Source organism: Pimephales promelas, chromosome 21 (assembly GCF_988280905.1).
Source record: "Pimephales promelas chromosome 21, fPimPro1.hap1.1, whole genome shotgun sequence".
NCBI classification, from domain to species: Eukaryota; Metazoa; Chordata; class Actinopteri; order Cypriniformes; family Leuciscidae; genus Pimephales; species Pimephales promelas.
In genome coordinates, this window is record NC_142789.1 from 6,178,547 (window position 1) to 6,197,174 (window position 18,628).

General features: G+C 38.6%; 2 protein-coding genes across 3 annotated transcripts in view; both read right to left on the minus strand.

Annotated features, from left to right (window-relative positions):
• Nucleotides 1-2,024: 2,024 nt before the first annotated feature.
• cnbpb (CCHC-type zinc finger, nucleic acid binding protein b) lies at nucleotides 2,025-8,956 on the minus strand. 2 transcript variants are annotated; one of them, XM_039648522.2, is made up of 5 exons: nucleotides 8,813-8,956; nucleotides 5,198-5,322; nucleotides 5,061-5,126; nucleotides 3,063-3,261; nucleotides 2,025-2,971 (listed from the first exon to the last, which is right to left on the minus strand). In XM_039648522.2, the coding sequence occupies exons 2-5, from the start codon at nucleotides 5,298-5,300 to the stop codon at nucleotides 2,854-2,856; spliced, it is 486 nt and encodes a 161-aa protein (XP_039504456.1). In that variant the 5' UTR covers nucleotides 5,301-5,322; nucleotides 8,813-8,956; the 3' UTR covers nucleotides 2,025-2,853. The 2 variants fall into 2 exon arrangements, with proteins under 2 accessions (XP_039504456.1, XP_088981145.1); XM_089125019.1 differs by lacking the exon at nucleotides 8,813-8,956 and adding an exon at nucleotides 8,456-8,714.
• Nucleotides 8,957-11,865: 2,909 nt separating this feature from the next.
• Nucleotides 11,866-18,628, minus strand: part of rab3ab (RAB3A, member RAS oncogene family, b) — a 28,145-nt gene continuing 21,382 nt past the window's right edge. The window contains exon 5 of the mRNA XM_039667367.2: nucleotides 11,866-14,154. Coding sequence (XP_039523301.1) covers nucleotides 13,964-14,154 — 191 coding nt within the window. The 3' untranslated portion in view covers nucleotides 11,866-13,963. The remainder of the gene's footprint in view (nucleotides 14,155-18,628) is intronic.

An 18,628-nucleotide genomic window follows, 5' to 3' on the forward strand; every position in this document is an offset into this window, starting at 1 on the left:
TAACTTTTTTAGTTTTTATTTCAATTATTTTACTCTTTATACATACATACACGCATAGCTGTAATTAAAATTATTCAACCCCAATGCAAATCGGGTTTATTGGCAGAATGAAGACGTTCAGCTCTTGGCAATGAACAAATCAAACTAAAGTAAATGAAATAGTTTATCACAATAAATGTGTGGTTTCTCCAAATTCAACTGAAAATACAACTTCTGATTATCTATGATTTCTTCTATGATCAATGCTTATCATACTTTATTTTTAGAAAAATATACACACACACACAAACTTTTATGTTAGATGCAATTAATTGATCTGACAAAGATATATTCATAAATATGTATGCGATGTGTATATATACATAAATATATTTACATATTATTTTAACTAAGTCATTTGCCAATTATACTCTTATTTTTTGTAAATGCATACAAATACACAATTGTAACGCGTATACATTCATACATAAATACATTTATACAAGTGTGTGTAATTTATATAACATCAAATCGTCAAACTGTGAAACTGCATCGAAAAAACGAGTATATATATATGCGCCATCAAATCATATAAATACAATTAATCAATTTGGTGACCCTAACATATATATATATGTGTGTGTGTGTGTAATATTATTATAAATATAAAAAAAATGCATTTATACGTTTATATCTTTAGAGTAGTTTGATACTGTACAAAAACATGATCTGTGAAAATTTATGTTGTGACATTATCTCTTCATCTTTAATTATTTATTTTTTAAACGTTAACAAGAATATTACATAAATAAAAAAAAGTGAGTTTGGGAAATATTTTTAGTGAAAAACAATATGATGCTACGAGAGCTGATCATATACACTGATTATGTTAAAAATATATGGTGAAATGCACAGACGCTTTTCTTGATGCAGGAACATCTAGCATGAAGTGTGTGTGTGAGAGAGAGAGAGGGTGCTTCCCAATATCTCTCGTCTCCTCCGTCCTCCATCCTATGACCCGTAAAACCGATCGAACTCAGCCACCTTGAAGGACATCTCAATTCTCTAATTGCACCGTGAGGAGTCAAGGATAGAGGAGACTTCCAGAGGAGTCATGAGCGACGATGCACAGGTGCATCCTATGCTGAAATGTTTTATTGACTAAACATGACGCAACGTAAGCATCAATTCTCCTCCCCCTCCACATCAGTCGCAATCATTTTAATTTATCCTTTACCTTTGCAGTTTATATAAACCACACATCTCACATATTTCAACAGTGTAGCCTATCTTTATTAATAATCATTATGAATTTATTAAATAACCAAACTTCAACAATATAAGAGGGGCAGATCCTTTAAGCGCTGCTGATGACACTGTGGAGTGACGCTCGAGTGATCAAGTATTCCAATTATGTTGTTGTTGTTATTATGTTGTTTTACTCTATATTGAACTTCCTGCTCTTCTGTCCCAAATACACTAATCTTTTCTGCCCAGATCCCATCATTCTCTGAACTGACACTGAAAAAATGTCCTTCTTACTCGGAGAAAATGATAGTACAGCTGCACTAGCGGCTAAATGTGTTAGCTATTCAATTCTCTCTAGTGACCCAATGTATTTATTTTATTAAGATTGGTTGTGTGCATCTATTTCTATGATTTGACATGATCATTTCACAAGATGTAAACACTGGTCCAGAAACACTTCCCGTTTCCGTTTGTAACTGTTTTCTTTATTTCACATGTAAAGAAAACATCTTAAAGATGTTTGTTTAACTTCTTGATTCAGTTTTAAATGTTCTGTTGGTTGTATTTTATCCCAGCTTTTATGTAGTGTTAAAAAACTGAAACAGGAAGTGCTTCTGGACCAGTGTTGTTTACATCTTGTGAAATGGTCGTCTGTTTGTTTTATTATTTATATATGCTATTTTGATGCTTTAGCAACATTGTGTTACACAGTCATGTTAATAAAGCTAATTTGAAATTGTAAGTGAGTGTGTGAGGAGTAAACGGACACGACTCAGGAATGACGCTCAGTCTCTACACCCCTTCCTCCTCCAGATTTATTGATAGTTTAAAATTACATTTCTATGTCCTAGAACTTCAGTTGCGTTCACCTTCCGACTTAAAAACTGAGTACAAGCAAATTATAGTTTTTTATTATTATTATTATTTTTTTTTTTAAGAGTAGTCTAAGTGATATTGTACAAAAATAACATTTTGATTTCTGTGAAAGCATTCACCTTTCTTCAAACTCCGAATCTGTCTTGTGACCCCTTGGTTTGTTTCTTCTTTTATCGCTGTATTAATGAAGTTTCCCTCGGGTGGAACGGCCTAAACTCCACGAACGAGGCCTTCGACTGGATATCACGATCTGAATATGCTATAAAGTAGTTTGCTTTACATTGTTTTCTCCGCGTGTCTCGCGTCCTGCTGGCCCGACGGGACCGGGTGTGTCGTGTGCTGGTCATTCACTCTCTCACTGATTAAAATAACACAAATAAAAGCAAATCATCAAGAAGCCAGCGCTCCCGGCCGGATCTGATCTGTGTGGTCATTGGCTACCGTACTCTCGATCTCTCGACACGCTCGTTCCTCACTCAACAACATCCCTGTTCACCAGTGGCATGGAAAGGGGGTTCTTTAACAAAGCATTATACGTTTACACCTCTAACCAAACTAAACATAAACATTTTTTTTTTGTATTAAATGCAGAAAGTGGAAGTTTTTTCCACCCCTTTCCTCCTTTTAACATGTCAAGAGCTCACTGGCCTGGGAATCAGCCTCTAACTGCCAACCGTTGGCCAGTGAAGAGGGTTCAGAGAAAATAATACAACCATCAATCAGAAAAGGAGGAGTTGATGGAGGGCTGGGCTAGGCGGTGGCCTCGATGGTGCACTCTTTGGCCACGTGACCTGACTTCCCGCAGTTGTAGCAGTTGACCTCGCTAGCCTTGCTGCACTGGACGGCTACGTGACCGATCTCGCCACACCTGCGAGGAGCAGAACACACACACACACACACACACAGATCAGGCCCGTTCCAGGCTCACACACACTCTTCCTACAACCGTCATGGCTCACCTGTAGCACTTGACCTTCTCGCAGCCCTTCTGGATGTGTCCGAAGCCGCCGCACGAGTAGCACTTCTGCTCGTTAGCGTGATCGCAGTCGCGCGCCATGTGACCTGCCTTTCCGCAGTTGTAGCAAACCTGCTCGCGCTCCTTCTTCGGCTCCTTGCAGTCCCTGGAGATGTGGCCACCCCTGCCGCAGTTGTAGCACGCTGGAACACACACACACACACACACAATTTAATCTACTAGAACATTTGTTTCCTCGTACTCTCCACTGTTGCAGCTCCTCTCTTCTTAGTGGTGTGGGGGGATTCTTAGATGCATTGTAATGCGGACATGGACGATTCTGAATTGCTTCACAAATGTCGATTTTCAAAAAAAACATTATTTTTATAATAACGTAATATTGACGGAAATAAAGTATCTTCTTATTAAACGGTCTGTACTCTTACAAAGTTCTCAATGCTTCGTTTTGCATGTATGGACCCTCATTATGTTACTGTGTTAGTGTGGGGCTATTTTGAGCCTTGTTAGTGGTATAAACTAGTGATTTCTCTTTACTTATTATATGCCCCCATTACTAGCATTATACGCTAAACAGTTTTTAGAGATAAAACTCTTTTCATTCAATTATCATGAAAACAAATCTCAGAGAACGGTCGACTAGGTACCGATGTTTTATTAGACCAAAGGTTCATTTTGTTTTAAAAGTTCTCCTTTAAAAGCTGACGTGTGGAAATATTTTGGCTTCTGTTAAGTTTAAGGGGGAAAGGAGCTGGACAAGAGCCACACTACTTGTAAGCTTTGTAGAATAAAACTAAATATTTCAGAAACACCACATATGGCAACACTTGTGTATAATGTGCCACATATCCGGTTGCAGGTAGCTTATAAGGCAATGTAGAGACTAATTATTATTTTATTTATCAGAACTTTATTATATTTTGATGTTCCTCTGTTCTGTTGTGACGATAAAAGAAACACGCTTCTTTTTCAAATGCATTATCATATTATTTTAGTTAAAACTCATAAATAACTACAAATAACTAATGTTAGGGAAATCTGTCAATGTTTTGTTGCACGTTTCTGTAAAAAAGATAATTAAAAAAAAATATTGGCCGATATATCGGAATTTCGGATTTTAAAACCAACAAATATTTGTATCGGTATCGGCCTTCAAAATTCTTTATCGGTCGGGCTCTAGTAATAACACATTTAATGAATGTGTTTGAGATGGAATTAATGCGAGATGTTTTACTTTAAATTACATTCCTGGTATCTGAGGAATATTTCACAGTTATTTTGCTTTATCTCCAGATTCAATCATAAGCTCGTTCTAACACACTCGTTCGCGCACTCTTCAAACACGACGCTTTAAATCTCGACAAACTAAAAAACGTAAATGACATTAGTATGTGTTCTAAATAAAAGACAAAGACATGTTTGTCGGAATGATGGTTTCGGGAAACACAGTCTCGCTGAATTATCCTGATAACGACCATAGTTGGCTAACAATGCTTTCAGGAAATACACTTCTGTTTAGTTCCTGTCTCTATGAAGCCCCTCCTTCTGAAAGCACACTGTGCTCTAATTGGTCAGCTGGAGCAGTGTGTTCTGATTGGTCAAGCGCTTCGAGTGTGTTTGGGAAATTCCATAACCGCCAGTTTAACACTAACTCAACCAGGCCCCGCCCCTTTATTTTGTTCATGACCAAACAGCAACATTACACTAAACACAGATGGAAATCAACAATGTAATGCACTTTTATGGACTTAAAAACAGAAACAGCCACTCACTACCATTCTAAAGCTTGGAAGAGTGATTGTGTTCGTCTGAAAGAAGAATGTCGTGTGAAATGTGAAAAAGCGCCTGCTAAATGAATAAATGTCATTTACACCTAGGATGACTTGTGAGTGAGTAAATCATGGACTACTTTGAATTTTTGGGTGAACTATCCCTTTAAGACTGTAAAAGCAAACTGAGTGTGTAATGAGTGAGATGTACTCACCATCCTCGGTGCGCTCACAGTCCCGCGCGACGTGGCCCGGCTCTCCACAGCGATAGCAGAACAGATCTAGCGGCGCAGGAGAAACACATTACACACACACAAACTTGGGATCAAGTCGTTAGATCGATTGGTCTCACCTTTGCCTCTGCCTCGACCTTTTCCACGTCCACGTCCCGCATTGGGACAGTTCTTGATCCAGTGGCCAGTGCGACCGCAACCAAAACACTCGTTGCTGCTCATAGCCTCAGACTGCACCCTACGACTGAGAGAAACATACTCGAGTTTATGAACACACACACACTCGTTGCTGCTCATAGCTTCACACTCGAATTCATGAACACACACTCATAGCCTCAGACTGCACCCTACAACTGAGAGAAACACACAATCGAGTTCATGAACACACTCGATGCTGCTCATTGCCTCAAACTGCACCTACAGCTAAGAAAAACAGATACTTTAGTTCATGAACACACACTCCTAGCCTCAGACTGCACCCTACGACTGAGAAAAAAAAAACACACACTCCAGTTCCTGAACACACACACACACACACACACACACACGTTGCTGCTCATACCCTTAGACTGCCCCTACAACTGAGAAACACAAACTCCAGTTCATGAACAACACACACTAATATAAGGTGTGTGAAGAGGTCTGAACAAAGCCGTTCCCATCTCGACGTCAGAGTTATGATGGATATTTAATAGGTCTATAAGGTGGTCCTCATAAAAATTATCAGTGAATCATTATTTTTTTTAAACAAACAACTAGCTGTTCAAACATTCCTAACACAAGTCGAATGAGTAATATTCAACTGCAGGGAAATACACTCACCTAATTGATTATTAGGAACACCTGTTCAATTCCTCAATGCAACTATCTAATCAACCAATCATATGGCAGTTGCTTCAATGCATTTAGGGGTGTGGTCCTGGTCAAGACAATCTCCTGATCTCCAAACTAAATGTCAGAATGGGAAAGAAAGGTGATTTAAGCAATTTTGAGCATGGTACAGTTGTTGGTGCCAGGCGGGCCGGTCTGAGTATTTCACAATCTGCTCAGTTACTGGGATTTTCACACACAACCATTTATAGGGTTTACAAAGAATGGTGTGAAAAGGGAAAAACATCCAGTTTGTGGCAGTACTGCGGGCGAGAATGCCTTGTTGATGCTAGAGGTCAGAGGAGAATGGGCCGACTGATTCAAGCTGATAGAAGAGCAACTTTGACTGAAATAACCACTCGTTACAACCGAGGTATGCAGCAAAGCATCTGTGAAGCCACAACACGCACAACCTTGAGGAGAATGGGCTACAACAGCAGAAGACCCCACCGGGTACCACTCATTCCCACTACAAATAGGAAAAAGAGGCTACAATTTGCAAGAGCTCACCAAAATTGGTCTGATGAGTCTCGATTTCTGTTGAGACATTCAGATGGTAGAGGCAGAATTTGGTGTAAACAGAATGAGAACATGGATCCATCATGCCTTGTTCCCACTGTGCAGGCTGGTGGTGGTGGTGTAATGGTGTAGGGGATGTTTTCTTGGCACACTTTAAGCTCCTTAGTGCCAATTGGGCATCGTTTAAATGCCACAGCCTACCTGAGGGTAGTTGTTTCTGACCATGTCCATCTCTTTATGGCCACCATGTACCCATCCTCTGATGGCTACTTCCAGCACGATAATGGACCATGTCACAAAGCTTGAATCATTTCAAATTGGTTTCGTGAACATGACAATGAGTTCAGTGTACTAAAATGGCCCCACAGTCGCCAGATCTCAACCCAAAAGAGCATCTTTGGGATGAGGTGGAACAGGAGCTTAGTGTCCTGGATGTGCATCCCACAAATCTCCATCAACTGCAAGATGCTATCCTGTCAATATGGGCCAACATTTGAATGCTTTCAGCACCTTGTTGAATCAATGCCACGTAGAATTAAGGCAGTTCTGAAGGCAAAAGGGGATCAAACACAGTATTAGTGTGGTGTTCCTAAATCCTTTAGGTGAGTGTATAATTTGCATTTACTTAACAACAACGATAAAAAATAATTTCCATCACAAGACTCAAAACAATATGTTTTTTGCAATTATTAAAACACTGCCAGATCTGTCAAAGTAAACAGTAATAGTCTCTTTTCAGTATCTTTTTATTATTATTCCCCATTTCATTAATAATATGCTAATATTATTATTTTTACTATATCTAGCCATGAATATATATATAATATTGTCTTTTACATTTAGTTTTAATATTATTATTTTCTATGTTTAGTACAGCCTTTGTAAAGAAAATAATAATAATAAAGCTAAATAAAAAGGACAATATTATTATTATTCCCTATGTATTTTATTGATATGTTAATAATATTATTATTTTTATTTATCTAGCCATGAAGATATATAAGAGTCTTTTTTGTTTAGTTTTATTATTATTTTCTGCACACAGGCTTGACTAAATGTTCTAAATCATTTTCTGATGTTTTAAAAGGGTTGGTATTATGACCTTTTTACAATATTACAAGACATAAAATAAGTCTCTGATGTTCCCAGAGTGTGTGTGTGAAGTTTAGCTCAAAATACCCCACAGATTTTTTATAAAGTATGTTAAAACAGTAAAAACACAAATCTCTCCCTTTGCTTTGAACTGTGAGCATTACAACTTTGCAGATTTTGTTTATGCTCAAAAAGCAACATTACACACTAACTACAGTTAGAAAAATCATAATCAACCACCCCTGTAATGCTTCAAAATGTATTTTTTGTCGTGCCAATAAAGCTTTCTGAATTAAATTAAATCGGTTTCAGCGAGTCAGTGGATGATTTGAGATCAGTTCAGACAAATTCAATCAATTCCTTGAAAAGAGAATCAACTCATTCGTTCACGAATCACATAAGCTTTACCAATGTTCTAACTAATCTTCTGTTGTTTTCATGCTTTGGCAATAACATCTATTTTTATGGTTATGCCAAAAGCCTTCTGAATTGAATTAGTTTCAGCCAGTTTAGCCGATTCCTCGAAAAGAGAATCGACTCATTCGTTCACGAATCGGACTTCAAAACAACTGTCACCATAGCTACATATCACATTATGCTCTCCATAAACCATTAATGTGCTGTAACCTACAATTTGGAGAGGGTTTTCGATTAAAATCGGTGCGACTGGAATGTTTAAAAAACAAACAAACAAAAACCCAACGAATTCAAGCATTCAAACGCGCCAATTGTGAACAGAAATGCTATGCAAATAAACACACCGAGTCACTGCAGACAGCAAGTGTCTTTGAATCTCCCCGCACTGGAAAGAATCAAAACAAGCTGGTCGTGTGAGATGAAGCCCTGAGGAAGATCAGCAATAGTCTTCCTCAGGGCTGATTTCTGGCCTCACTCACCCGGTCCATCAGGCTGGTTCCCACAGACCTATTCTCTCACACACATCCAGTCCCACGACGACATTATATCTATCCTTCAGCCACGCGTTTGGCTAGTTTCGCACACATTAGCGTCGCGATAATGGCCGCCTCGATGAACGAGTTTCCCGCGCCCAGCCTGTCGCAGTTTAGGCCAAAGCGCGCCATCAGAAAACACACTTCTGTGTCTTTCTGGACACGTTTAACCTGAACGCTTCGCCTTAAAAACACGCCCGTGGCGTTTCGAGACGGCGGAGACTCTCTCCAAGACCTTGACGGTGTCACCACACTATATGCGTCGAGTTAAAAGTCGTGTTTTCGCCCGTTAAGGGAACTCACCTCGGCGACGTGACCCGTTGCTGTTTATTTTCGGTTCCTCCTCTCAATGTCTGCGCCACACGCGGTTTGCTCACGGTACCGAATTCTAGAGCCCCGCCCACATCTGAGCTCTGCACACGGCCCGCTCATTCTAAGCGCGCTCGCGCGCACACACACATATACACACACACTTTTTCTCCCTTTCTCTCTCACACGCACACACTCAGACAAACAATCTCACACACTCTTAACACACACACTTTCTTTCTCACACACGCACACATACACACTTAGATAGCCATTCAAATAAATTATTCATACTTCTGCACTAGTAGTTTGTGAATAGTGTTTGGAAATAAATAATATATTTTCATCCACGACTGACTCCAGCTGACCATGACCAACATCTGTTTATTTATTTCTGTGTTCTTGTCTCTACAATATGTATTTTATAGGAATGCACCCGTTATAAAGAGAAAGAGAGAGAAATGTATGACACACACACATATGCAAAAACACACAATTTTTCTTTTCTTTTTCAGACATACATCATTTTTTCTAATATTTTTTATTTTTATTAAAAAAAAAACATGTTTAAAGGGCACCTATTATGGAATTTTGAAAATCACCTTTCATGTAGTGTCTAACATAGACATAATAAGTGAACGAAAACATCCTGCAAAGTTTTACTGTAAATATGAAGTTCACCATATACAAAGTTGTCTCTCAAAAGTACGAGTCGACTCTGAGTCGCTGATATGAATCAATAGATAAGGATCACGTCCTACATACGTTTGATTTTTTGTTCATTTCTTTCTGTCATCATAATCACGTGACAGAAACCCAGCTACAAGATACGCCCACTTATTGCGGGGAGGCTGCAGGAGCCGGCAGTTTTACGCCCCTGAGACGCGTGCTCCAAACGGACAAAAAGTAAATAAAATTTAAAATAAGATGACAAAATACCCCTGGACGCTGCCCATACTAGCGGAGACAATTCACATTACACCGAGATTAATAGATATCATGGTAATGTTAGAGATGTAATTTTTTTAATTTTGCTGAATTTAATTTATAATTGTAATTGGGTTGTATTTAATGATGCTATATTTAAATAAAATTGGCTTTGCCATCATGTAAAACCCAGCCATCAATTTAGTATTCCGTCATCACTAAAACAAACTATTCACTCTGTCTCAGTGTATTAGGCCTACAGTTGTTTTACTAAAACTTAATATCAATGCCAATGGCGAGATAATTTAGTTTTGCAGTGGACAAATCACCTTACTTTGCACGGGGTAAAAATAAGTCTCATAAGACACGTGAGTAAACGCTCGTGTGTTTTGTACACACATTCAGCAAATGACGTTTTGTGAAGGCTGACGTCATTAAAGAAGGAAGTAGAGGGATGTAGTCCAAACGGGCCATTCGATGTAGGCTACTTCTGTTAAATAAAATATCTCTCTTGGCATTGAACTTTGAGCTTTATAATTTTACAGATCTATTTACTCTAACAACCACATTACACACTAACTAAAGTTTGAAACATGGGATCACGAAGAGCGGGACCTTTAATGCTATGTCACACATGTTCCCGCCCCCACAGTCACAGCACAAAAATAAAACTAAAACTTAATTTTAGAAAAATACTTAAATATCTCCATACTATGCAAATTGGCGTTCTAATAATTCAATACAGTGAATGACAATAGTCTGTGGTCTCAGTGGCTTACTTAACAAGCAGTTTAGTGTTAACCGATTCATTTACACTAACACAAAAGGATAACATGTATGCCAACTCCGAAAACATAATTTTTGTCTAACATTTCATAATGAATTCAGACAAGCTCACTGCCCACTCGTTTTCCGTCTGTTTGTTATCGTTAATTGAAATGTGTGCAATGGATTGTGCAGGGTGCCTAGTTCACACTACGTGATTTTAAGCCCGATTTAAGCCCGATTTGCAAATCGTTGAGTCGCCGACAAGTCAGGGTGTTATCGCGTGCAAATCGCGGGCGATTAGCGGACGATTAACGCTCGCCAATCCGTTAGTGTGAAAGAGCCAACAACGCATCAAAGACAGCTCGCAGACAGCTCGCAGACAGGTCACCGAGCTCAGAAAAATATCTAGCATGCTAGATATCTCGCGCAGTCGCGCGACTCAATCTCAGTGATGTCATGAGTACAGCCAATCATAGCAACGCATGGGTTGAGGACACCAGGTAAATCTTACTTTTACTTTTCTTTTTTGCATTTTTTTTCTCAGAGCAGATCGTCGAGCAAACAGTGTGCAGCACTAGTTTCTGTCTGACGTCCATATTCGCGTGTTGTGTTCTTCTCTGCAGTTTCGCGTCATTTCTGGTTCGTTTTATTGCGTGGTTTTTCGTGACAAAACATGGTTTCTAGACCAGATAGAATCGTGTGGTTGTCAACTCGTTATTTGTTTGATTATTTTCAGGATTTAGACCATACTATAGTACTGAAACAGCTCTCATTGAGTCACAATATGCTCTTATCATCCGATCGTGGTTGTATCTCTATGTAGTGCGTTGTTAACTCGTGTAGTGAGTTACCTCCTGTTGTGGATCAATCACGTTGTGTTGTGTGGTGTGAACAGCTAAACAACTTGAACACTCATGATTTCACTGAGAGCAAGTCATGTAGTGTAAACTGCACAGTTCAGCCCGACATTTTAAAATCATGTAGTGTGAACTAGGCTTAAGGGATGCAAAAGAAAGGCTGCTTTCAAGGATCCTTCAAATTGAGACAGCCTTCAGAGCCGCTTGATGACGAGGATCACATCCGTTTCGTTTGATAAACAGCTGATTCAGCCTTCATCCCGGAGTGCTGCTATTTTTAGGTTAACATCTAGTTGAATCTTTACTTCCATCTATCGATTGTAACCACATTGGAAATCGTTTAATATAGAGCGCATGTCAAATCAAACTCCACTCCTGGAGGTTTCTGGTTCAGGTGTGTTTAATTTTAGACAGTTGTCCTCCAGGAACCAAGTGACACCCCTGATTTAGGCGACAGGCCTGACACAATATAAATAAAAACATGCAAAGATAGTCTCAAGTAAACAGCACAAACCTTTATTTTTATAAGTTCAGTCATTTTCACAACATAGACAGTTGATTTGGTAAATTTCACCACTGGACACTTTAACACAAAACCCCTTATTGTAAGTACAGTACATTTACTACTGCATATTAGTGTTTTTTTTCCTTGTACATTACACTCCAATTATCAGAAGAAAAAAAAAAAAATCACAATGGAAAGCATGACTAAAAACAATTCTAGATAAAATGTAGGAAATGGAGAACAAACTCATATAACGATGATAAACTGATCTGAACGCGGAGCGACTACTTTATATGGTGAGCTGTGATGTTAATAAAGATTTAGTCATATCTTCTCACTTCTAATTTCCAGTGCCATGAAAGAGGCCCACTAAAGGTCCTCTATCTATTGTACCATCTGCTCATTAGTCATTGGGACCCACCTACAATCAATTTGTACTGGGCCCCATGGATTTTAGCAGTGCCTCTGCAGATATCTACATTAAACTTTTTTTTTCTTAACATGATTTGAGGTTTTAAATAATCAACAGCATTTGCCACAAATACAGTCAAGCTTTTGAATTTCAGCAAACCAGCTCCACGGTAGATCCGCCTGCTTTGGTTTACAACAGTACGTTCCAACTAGGATTTTACCCACTTAATCACGTTTCCATCACATCCTACAAAAAACGGTCTGTTTATGTTAACGGTATGATAAATAATCTGCAACACATGAAAGGTATTTTCTTCAATATTGCTCTGTAATAAAGTGACATTCATTCACAAGCAGGCATACACAACAGCAGGTAAAGAACACCCTTTATATCCTCTTTTTGTATTTGTTTTCTTCTTAATATCACCTAGATTTTTTTAAATCCTAGAATTGATACAACACAGTTCACACATAAAACCAAAGACCCAAATGTATGTACAATAAGTTTTCACTAAAAGGAAGGCAGAATAGCAAAGGAAAGATGCAGGAATAATCAGGGAGGGTCTTACACATGTAAACGTTAATACTCGTCATGGACTTTTCTTTTTTTGCAAACGGATTTTTCATTATAGTTGCAGGTGTGGTATTATACAGAGCCACGTACGATATTTCATAGGACACGCCAGTCTAGAAAGTCTTTTCCAGTCAAATCTCAGACATTTGCTAAATTTCATGAGCGTATACGAGTGTTATTGATAGGAAGGTTGAGCTTATGGCTCTGCTGCTATACTGAAATTACAACATGGCTGCAAATCAGACTCTGTTTTTGACAAGAAACATACTTGACTAGACCTAATGAAGCATTTAGAATGGAATCCTACCACTATTTGCCTAAATGGCTTTATTTCCTTCCATGCGGATTTACATCAAGGAATGTTTGTGTATGATATCTGGCTTTCAGTCCCGGGACTGAAATTACATGAGGCAAGGCAGTAAACAAGATACAATGTCACAGATACAAATAAGCAAGGTTGGTGACTCGCACTGCAAAGAATTACCATGAAAACAGCATTTATTGACTTCTACAACTTTCTTTATATTTGACTGAATTGGTCATTTTCAAAAAAAAAAAAAAAAGAATAATAATAATAATAAAAAAAATAATAAAACATTTTAGATATGTTTCTCTAACTTTATAATTTAAATACTGAACTGTATTCATTATGTACACTTTTGGAATAAATATACAGAAATCTCTCCCCATTCCTCTTTTTTTTTATAATATTTGTTCATAAATAAGGTTATGGAAGAGTACAAGAAAAGAATATGAAGGCATCGAAAACGTAAAAGATTTTGTGTCTTAATAACACACCCCTAAAATTTGAACTTCGTTAAGTCTTTAAAACATAACACAGGCTTAATCAAGCCAAATCGAATTCGTAAAGGGTGCTATGGCTTTCCTTTTAAAATGTAATGGATTACAGGTTGAATAAAACCATGTCAAAGCTTGAGGTGTTAAAGTGAGACATCAGAGAGGAGAGGGTGTGGCCAGAGGAGGCAGGAAGGGGAACTGAAGATTTTATGTTTCTTGATCTTTTTAAATACCTAAGCTCTGTGTGTGTGTGTGTGTGTGTGTGTGTGTTGGTGCAAGGCAGTGCAGAAAGAGCCGTGGGGTTTTCAGCAGGCGCAGTCCTGGTGCGGGGCAGCGGGTTGCTCTGTGAGCTGCGGCCCCTGTTTGGCTCCCGTCACTGCAGGATCGGCAGCATCCAGGCTCTCTGACATCTTCTCGCAGATTATGTCTACCAGCCGCTCGAAGGTTTGTTTAACATTAATGTTGTCCTTGGCACTGGCCTCAAAATACTCAAAACCTGAGGATGATAGAAGAAACCAAGTCAAGACTGAGGCTCAATCAAAATTCGGCCCTTGCCCCTACCCCTCCGTTTTGCGCGTTCACGTCTAGGGGTAGGGTGTCCCGATTCTTGTTGAAATCGAGGGGTAGGGCGAAGGGGTAGGGCTACATAGCCCTCGAAACGGAGATTTTTCAGAGGCACACTCCAAACGGAGGGCTACGAGAAAGTTCACAGAATGCGTCGCAAATCACCGCTGAGATGGCTTCGCAAAGCCTTAAACATTGTAATTTAGCGCCAGATGATTCCACCACGCACTTTATTTACTCTTATAATAATACTATACCCAGATAGCACAAGTCTATTTGATGTGATGTTTACATCTGGAAGACGTATTTTTAAGAGTGTATCCTCATCTGCAATACGTCTATAGGACGTTTCCTGTCAGATGTCAAATAGACGTTTAGAAGATGTCGGTTTAACATGCATTCTAAATCATTACATCTTAAAGACATCTTCTAAATGTCTATTTGACATCTGGCAGGAAACGTCCTATAGACGTATTGCAGATGAGCAAACACTCCTAAAAATACGTCTTCCAGATGTAAACATCAAATCAAATAGACTTGTGCTATCGGGATTAGTGCTGCACGATTAATCGTATCACAATCGTAATCGCGATGTCAAACCTATGCGTTATAAAACGCAAAATCGCACGATTTTATATGAAATAAACAAATTAGGGCTATTAACGCAGCATCTCTTCTTTTTTGTCACCCTTTGATTAGTGTTACATGATCCCACTCTTATTCGTGTAAATGCCTTAACCATTTTGCACGACAAGAAGTCAAAAGAGAGCGCGCTGCCTGTGAAATGTCCTGAATGTGACTTGCAGAAAGACGCGCGCCAGTTACTGGCCCGCTCTGTGTTTAGTGTCCCCGCCAGCAGCAGTAGCAGCGAACGTGTCTTCAGTGCCGCGGGAAGAGTGATAGAAGAGAGGAGGACTGGGTTAAAACCTTCCACTGTGGATGCTATTCTTTTTCTCCATGATGCTCTGTAAAAGACTGTTCTAACTTTTCATTTGATTGGACCTTATTTTCGTTTAACTGTTGGAAACTACTGATGTTTTTCGTTTGATTGGACTTTATTTTCGTTTAACTGCTGAAAACTGTTTTTTGTTTGATTGGACTTTATTTTCGTTTAACTGTTGGAAACTACTGATGTTTTTCGTTTGATTGGACTTTATTTTCGTTTAACTGTTGGAAACTATGTTTTTCGTTTGATTGGACTTTATTTTCGTTTAACTGCTGAAAACTGTTTTTTGTTTGATTGGACTTTATTTTCGTTTAACTGTTGGAAACTACTGATGTTTTTCGTTTGATTGGACTTTATTTTTGTTTAACTGAAACTACTGATGTTTTTTGTTTGATTGGACTTTATTTTCGTTAAACTATTGGGAAAAAGAATGGCCATGTTCTGTGGCGAATTTTTGAGGTAAGATGACCTGCGAGTTTGTTTTTAATTTATTTAATTTAACTTGTTTAGATTGGCGATGCTCACTTGTTCGTTTGCGATGTTGCGAGCCGAGCCTGCCTCAGTAGTAGGCTATTTAAAAAAGGTGTTCTACTCACTGTGATTTAATAAATACACATTTATTTGTATTAAACTAAATGTCTGTGTGATATGCTTGAAGTTTTTTATATTTATTGTTTTATTGTAGCCAAGATTTTAGAGGCTAAATTAATCATGTTTTACTCGCTGTCGGCGTGGCTGCTTGGTCGTCATTAAAAAAAAAAAAAAAAGATCCAAACATTTGTCTTAACTTAATAAAGAAATTAAAAGAAACAAAACTAACAAAACTGAACTATTTTAATGGCTGCAAATCGGGCAGGCTGCCAGCTGTCGGACACGGGTCGGACTAGGGCCTGAATGTTTCGGGCCAGGGCCGGGCTCGGGGCTAGACTTGAGGCCCGTGCAGGGCTCTACGCCAGTATGCGCATACACAGGCCGCGTGCCAGAATGCACTTCTCTTTCGAGCTTAAACGAACAAGAACACACACAATTATGCCAAAATGTCGTTTTGTCGAGTATCTTCATAACATAAGAGCAGTCTTATGATGGACGAAAAGAGTTGTGCTTGTGAGAGAATGAGGCGGGTGTGAGATCCGCGGCTCGGCAACGGCTTCTCTTAAAGGGCCAGCGGCGAATAAAGCGTTCTGTCAGTAGAGTTAATCTGAGAACAAAGGGAACAGAGAAAATTAGCCTACTCGCTGCTCGACTAAAGAATTTTTGTAGCTTTAAAGGTTAGTCTATATATAATTTATAGTTCATGCAGCGCAGACTGTTTGATAACTTCATTCAATTTCTGTATCGTACCAGTTAAGACGTCTTAACTGGTACGATACAGAAATTGAATAAAGTTATCAAACAGTAATAAATGGCATATTTACCTGTGCCCTATGGGCCTATGCGAGGATTGCTTGAAGTTCACTTAATTTAAAAGCTGTTATATTTTTTTAAGCCTAATAAATATTTTAAAAGTTGATTGCTTTCAATTGTAATGATGGAATCACTGCAATGTTGTATGGCTATAATTAACGTTTAAAATGTGGGGGGTGTCGTTATTTTTATACAGACATCAATGGTTTATTGATCATTATAGGTGTTATCAATCATTTTGTTGTTGTTGCTAGTTGGAGTTGAGAAATACAAATTAATACACAGAATGATCACTAATCTGTGTGTGCATTTTCATTTAGAACCAAGCAACGTGACTCATGAAACCATTTGTTTATTATATCGCAATCGCAATATTGACCTCAATAATCGCAATGTGACATTTTCCCCAAATCGTGCAGCCCTAATCTGGATAGTCATTTAAATTAAGAAATGACATAATAAATTAGCTTTCCGATCAGAAAAGACATACATTTCGAGGAAGGAATGTTACAATCATCAAGTTAAGAGCAGCTGCGCTGATTGTCAGTCGTTGTCTGTAAAAAACTCCGTAACGGCAGAGCCATCACCGACGAATGATGACGTATGACGTAGGCAGGGGAACGTTTCAATCCCTTGGCCCTTGTAACTCTGTTTTAAGGGCCAAGGGGTACATTTGAAAACAAGGAGTAAGCCCAAGGGGTAAATTGGGATTGAGCCTAAGGCCCTGTTCTAAAACCCAGTGAGCTGCCACTGACACAATTTTAATTTAAAGGGTTAGTTCACCCAAAAATGAAAATTAAGTCATTAATTACTCACCCCCATGCTGTACCAACCCCATAAGACCTTCGTTCGTCTTCGGAACACAAATGAAGATATTTTTGATTAAATTTGAGAGCTGTATAACTACCACATTGGCTCCTAAAGGACTGCCTCTTGACGGCCCAGAAAGTCAATGAAGAAAATGTTTAAATATCCCAAGTGACTACCGTGGCTCAACTATATGTTTATCAAGCGACGCGAATACTTTTTGTGCGAAAAAACAAACAAAAATAACGAGTTTATTCAACTATTTCTTTTCTTCCTTGTAGGCCAGAACGAGACTTCCTTAGATTTCCAAGACGCATGCGCGAGATTTGCGATCTGCTCACACCAGCTTACACTACTTCAGATCGCAAATCTCGCGCATGCGTCGTGGAAATCTAAGGAAGTCTCGTTCTGGCCTACAAGGAAGAAAAGAAATAGTCGAATAAACTCGTTATTTTTGTTTGTTTTTTCGCACAAAAAGTATTCGCGTCGCTTGATAAACATATAGTTGAGCCACGGTAGTCACTTGGGATATTTAAACATTTTCTTCATTGACTTTCTGGGCCGTCAAGAGGCAGTCCTTTAGGAGCCAATGTGGTAGTTATACAGCTCTCAAATGTAATCAAAAATATCTTCATTTGTGTTCCGAAGACGAACGAAGGTCTTACGGGGTTGGTACAGCATGGGGGTGAGTAATTAATGACTTAATTTTCCTTTTTGGGTGAACTAACCCTTTAAGCGCCATATTCAGCAGTTGTCAGTTGAAAGTCAATGTTTACAAGTTTTACAACATTGAGATGAGGAATCACGATGGTATCTTTGTAGAGCTGGTTTTGGAACAAAAGCCATGTCTATTGTAATTCGTTCTGTTGAAGCTCCAGAAACTTCCAGAAATAATAAAAAAGTGGACTATGTGTGCTTGTTAGAGTATTGCATCTTTAGCTTAGCGACATGCTAACGCTAAACTCTACTGAAATCAATTGTGATTTGTATGACGCACAAAGGTTTTTTTTAGTTAGCATGCTGCTTTAGATAGTAGCTCCCTAAGTAGACAGCTTACTAGGTTTTGGAACCCAATCCAATATAGCTAATACAAATATCAAGCCATGAAAAAATAGATATTATGTAGCACCTGACTTGTCGCATCGGGTCAAAATTGCATTGATTAGAGAAAATAAAAAAAGTCACATTTTATTTTTACATTAGAACATAATGTAAGATACAATGAATAAAATGAAATGAGGAAACAGAA